The 5,266-nt window shown below is 38.8% G+C and overlaps 1 protein-coding gene across 1 annotated transcript; it reads right to left on the bottom strand.

Moving 5' to 3' along the window:
- cccdc110 (coiled-coil domain 110 molecular ruler complex subunit) lies at positions 1 to 5,014 on the bottom strand. The gene is made up of 4 exons (XM_088917068.1): positions 4,990 to 5,014; positions 4,270 to 4,325; positions 896 to 3,044; positions 1 to 161 (listed from the first exon to the last, which is right to left on the bottom strand). The coding sequence occupies exons 1-4, from the start codon at positions 5,012 to 5,014 to the stop codon at positions 1 to 3; spliced, it is 2,391 nt and encodes a 796-aa protein (XP_088773194.1).
- Between the last annotated feature and the right edge of the window lie 252 nt (positions 5,015 to 5,266).

Here is a 5,266-nt window from a genome sequence, read left to right as displayed (position 1 = left end):
TCAGCGTATGGGCTCCTTGGTGCTTGTCGCATGAAGACTGAGCGTGTCCGTCTGCTCTTTGGATTTCTCACGAGTCCCTGAGCTGCTGGGAGGTCCTGAGAGAGTCCTCTTGGCAGCTCTGCCTTCCTCCTCCTCCAGACGCTGCTTTATCTGGATGATCACTGGGGGAGCAGAGTATGAATTCTTCTTAGATTACATTTGCTGGGGACTATCTCTGATGGTTGAGGTTAAAGGGGTTCCTGAAGAAGGAATCACTGAATGTTTGAAATGGAAGATGATTAGGATGGGGTCATCATCTATTGCAGTTAATTCTTATCTGAATATTTGCTCAGTTAGATTCAGGGTACGGGCAGTCCCAGTGATAAGATGCTCTTCTATACATTGTTTTGCACTTACCGTGTGGATTTATAGAGGAACACAACTTAAACAAATCCTGGCATTTACTGTACATCATTTTTCAAGGCATCAAAGGCCTGCTACTGTAGGTGCTTGGTGGATTATTTGGTTCCAGAAAAAAAATATTGAGAAGAGCAAGATCTATCTTTATTGATTCTTCTCTTTGTTAGCTCAGTATAATGTACTGTATGTTGCGACTATCTGGACCCTTAATCTGACATATTTTATATAACGTTTGTATACAAATTCCATGTTTCAGGGCAGTGTGCACAGTTAAAGCGTTGAATTCAGTACTGATTTTTTTTAGCAGAAGTAAATTCTCTTTGAAAAGAAACAATGGCTTTTGAAGGATTATATTTTGTTTTCCTGCTATGAAACTTGTGTTACAAAAATTGCTTATAGGTCTATAGAATATAGGTATTCTGATAAGAACGTGTGAGAGAACTCCTACTTTTGCTAAAACAATAAAGTCAGTCAGTTAGCAACTTTTTAAACTTACCTTCTTCTTTTGGGTCTCTGTTCTGCATGTCTTGATGACTCACGTGTGGTAGAACCTCATCGTCACTTAGTTGAAGCTCCCAGTTGCTCGTGTGGCTGCTTTCATGGCACATCTGTTTCATTCTGTCTGCAATGCGGTCGCTCAGGTTCAGGTAATCCATCCGTAAGTCACAGAGTTCAGCCAGCAAAACATTCCTCTCCCTCTCCAGCATGGAGATCACACCTCTGACTTTTTCTCCTTCTTGATTAAGATCCTGGAATTTAGCTTCAAGATGATATTTCTCCTGTAGTACTTCCTCCAGTTCTCCTTTGAGCATGCACTTGTCCTCTTTTAGGTCTACTACAAACTTGTTCAAAGCGTCCGACTCCTTCCTTAGATCCGCTGCTGTTCGTTCAGTGGTTTCCTGTTCTTGCTTGATGTGCTGTATTTCCTCCTGGAGTTTGTTTTGGATCACTTCCGCTTCTTGCTTCATTACTTCCATTTGGATAGTTGTGGATTCCTTCTCAGTGATGAAGTCTTCTATTTTCTTTTGCAGGTCTCTGACTGTGTCCTTCAATTCCTCTACTCCTTTCTTGTAAGATTCCTTTTCTGATTCCCGTATGGAAGCTACATCCACGGCCCTTTGAGTTTCCTGTTTTACATTTTGAAGCTGTTTCTTCAGCAATTCGATTTCGTCTTTCATTCTGGAAACCATCTCTTCTAATCTCCATTTCTCCTCTACAGTCCTGCTGTGGTCCTGTCTCAGGTGCCTCATGTCTTCCTTTAAATCCGTTAAGGCAAAAAGAGCAGCTTCCTTCTCCTCCTTCAGAAGACTTTGCTCATTGAGCAAACTTTCCAATTCATGCTTGGCAGCATCCAAACGTTTCATAAGATGCCCCTTCTCTGCTGAGCTCTGAGCTGCTTGTTCTCTGACCGACCTTGCAAAATCTTTCAGTTTTGCATATTTCTCCAGCTGATGCTTAAGCTTCTGGACAGCAGTTTCGTATTCACTTTTAGCTTTCAAGAATTTGTCTTTCCAAGAGCTGCAAGTCTTTTCCAAGTTAGAAAGAGTCTCCTGGTTTTGTTTCTTCTCCCGCTGTAATGTTTCTGCCAGTGACCTAATTTCTGTGTCTTTTAATTCTGACCGGTAAGTTATTTCTTCCAATTTTTGCTCTTTCTCTATCAGCAACTGTTTGTTTTCTTGGATCTCTCTATCTTTTAGTTGCAGTTGCTCCTCAAAGACTTTTATTACTTCCCTGTATTTTTCCTCCAGAGGTGCCATCCCGTCATCTGACTCCTTCTTCAAGTTTGTGGTTAACAGCTCTTTGTCCTGAAGTGTATATCTTATAATTAGCTTCTTAATGTCTGCGTGGGAGTCAGTGGTTTTTAAGCTTTGGATTTTGCTGAGAAAAATAGATTCCATTTCATTTTCTTTCTCTTGTTCGCCACTTATCCTGTCTTCCTCTTTTGGTAAGGCAATGAGAAGGACTTGTGTGGCAGTTTCATTAGTATCTTGGTTTCTCTGCAGCTGAAGTTTTTTGTAAAGGTTTAAATAAGCCTTTTCAAGAGATGCCGTGGCAATTTGCATACTGTCAACCTGAGCTTCAGGTTCATTTTCTTCAAACTTAGGTGTATGTTTCTTGACCAAAATATCTGAGCACAAGCTACTGACTTCTTTTGTATGGCCTTGGATTTCTTGAGAATCTTGTATCTTGGTCTGATTCCTCATTTCCTTCAGTACAGTGGCCACATCTGTTTTGCTGCAGTGGGATCTTTCTAGTTCAGCTCTGAGCCACTCTTGTGCCTTGCTGATACTGTCAGACACCCTGCAGAATTCATTATTACGGTCTCCCTTCTCAATAAGTGGTTTGACGCAACCAGTGGAAGAAATGGGATCGTCCGATTTTACTGTAGTCATTTTTGAGGGCATTAAAGTTGGAACATCAGAAATCGCCAACAGATTTAGTGTACTGCTGGTATTCTGAAGAACGCTTTGCCAAGTGAGAACAGCATCACTGCCGAGTCCGTGGGCCTGCAGGTAGGATCTAAAGCGATTTGTTTCACTGAGGCTCTGGTTCATCTGACTGAGAAGTTTATTAAGACTCTGGGACAGTCTGACAGTCTCCGATGTAGTCATGGCTCCAGATATGTTTGGGCCACATGATGGAGTCTGAATTATTTGATAATTGTTGAGGGAGCAAAAGAATAAAAACAGTCAGACAAACACATGAAAGCTCTGAATCTTGCCTCTATACAGTACATTATATGTATAATATGTAGTTTGTATATAATATTAAATCTGTATAGGTTATATAACTACAGTGATTATTTTCAAAAATCATCACCTAACCCAAAGCTAAACTATTAAACCCAATATCAACAGCTTCAGAACAGATCTCTCACTCAGCATGATGATTCTATAGATCTCAGCATTATCTGCTCAGGGGTTTTCTCAGTACCAAATAACGTACAAAGCCATTGGCTTGAGGTGATTGCATAAGACAGCAGCACATACAGTACAGTATCTCCGAAGACAGGGTCTGTGTACAGTATATACTTCATTAAGTCAGGATGAACATCAACAATTTGAAATGAAGTATAATGTATAGAATATAACAATACGTATAAAAATATATTTCATATTTTGATCTACTTCTAAAAAGTAAGAAGAGCATAGGAATGAATAAAGAAACCTGGAAACACTGTTGGTATAAAATTACACCTGAGCAATAAACACTTGCATGGTGACACGAAAATGTTATTAATCAAATACTGCCATGCATAGTATTCCCTCTGAAGGCGCCTTGTAGTATCAATCCAAAGACCCCTTTCAGCTGTTTCTTTAAGGATCCTTCAGAATCCACTTCAACACACTGTAGCTGGGGAATTGGTTCCAGACCCCCGAGGCCCTTGTCAATTAATCAGAGGTTCCTCTGAGATACTCAAAGCAGAGCCCAGGAGTCCAGTAGAAATGCTGGATTGAATTTACTGCCCTGTTATTCTGTAGTGGTTTTCTCTTTAAATTATCAAATGCTTGTAGCTGGAGCTGTAATTCTTGATAAAAAAAAGTCAGTGGTATTTTTGTTACCCTTTACTCTTTTGAAATGCGTGGTAAATTGATTTTCTGAAGTGTTTATATACTTTATTTCAACATGCTTCTAAAAGAGCTTTGGATTAAATATGTCAGTTTGTTTATTTGTTTCACAAATGCTTTATGATAAAATTGTCAAAAAAGAGAGGCAAGGAAATACTACCACTTGGTTATATTAGACAAATTGAACATTTACTGCGTGATAATGTGTTTAAAAAACTCCCCTAAGTAAACAATTAAAAATCAATCAACACTTTTATTTGCAAATGTATAAAACCAGAATGACCATCCATAAAATGTCTACCTTTAATGTAGTCTGAGTCAGTGTGTGCTGTTCTTGAAGGCCTTGAGCTGAGCTATCTGAAAGAACACAAAACATTTCTTAGAGAAATTACTCCCAGTTTTTTTATGTAATGCAAAGGATGGGGATTGGCATTTTTATCACGTCTCAGCTGCCCTAAATTACTTCACACTGCACTGCATGGAGCAGAATTTGTTAAAGCTGGAAGACTGCTTGTAATAGTAACTCCTCAGAACCAACAGTCTCAATTTTTCTGACATTTACAGTAAATTCATGTCATTAAACAGCCTCAAACCTAGTAATTATAGGATGCAAAATTGTAAGTAAAAGTTAACTGTACCAGTTTAAACTGCTCAAGAAGCATTTAACCCCCTGAGTTTCAGTACTTAGCCTCTTAGAAAGAATTCTGTTACAGGCCTTAAGATCATTTTTGCAGTATTACAAAAACACTGACACAATATTTTTAAAGTGCATTGCTGCAAAAATACTGCACATTTATACTGAATTATGCCATGGTATATTTGTTTTCTGATTTAAATGAAAACCCAACCTCTGTTGAAATTTGGTTAGGGTTTCGAGGTCACTAAAGCTGGATGACCACTGATCACTCGTTAACCTTCTTTACCCATTGTAAGGCAGGATAAGCTTTTCTTCTCGAATCATTGCTGACTTTAACAGCTGATAGACTTGAAAACCACACAAACAGTAGAAAAATGGAATTACCCGAGCCCCATGTTTCCGAGTCCATTGTAAGTGCTCCCTAAAATACAAAATGTGAGACCAACACAATATTCTTACTTGTTCCTTAAGTTTTAAAGGACATGATAAAATAATGACTAGGTTTGTTTCTTTGAATGGTGACTTTTCAAAATGGTGTCACCAAAAATGGGACTTTGGTGTCACCAAAAAAGGTGACTTTTTTCACATTAATGGATTAAGAGCATGGTGTTCAAAACCAGGACATTCCTAGTAATCCTTCATTCAGGGATGTCACTGATAT

This window comes from Atractosteus spatula, chromosome 5 (genome assembly GCF_055471065.1).
Source record: "Atractosteus spatula isolate fAtrSpa1 chromosome 5, fAtrSpa1.hap1, whole genome shotgun sequence".
NCBI lineage: Eukaryota > Metazoa > Chordata > Actinopteri > Semionotiformes > Lepisosteidae > Atractosteus > Atractosteus spatula.
The sequence above is the reverse complement of the archived record's forward strand: the minus strand, read 5'-3'. Positions and strand labels throughout refer to the sequence as shown.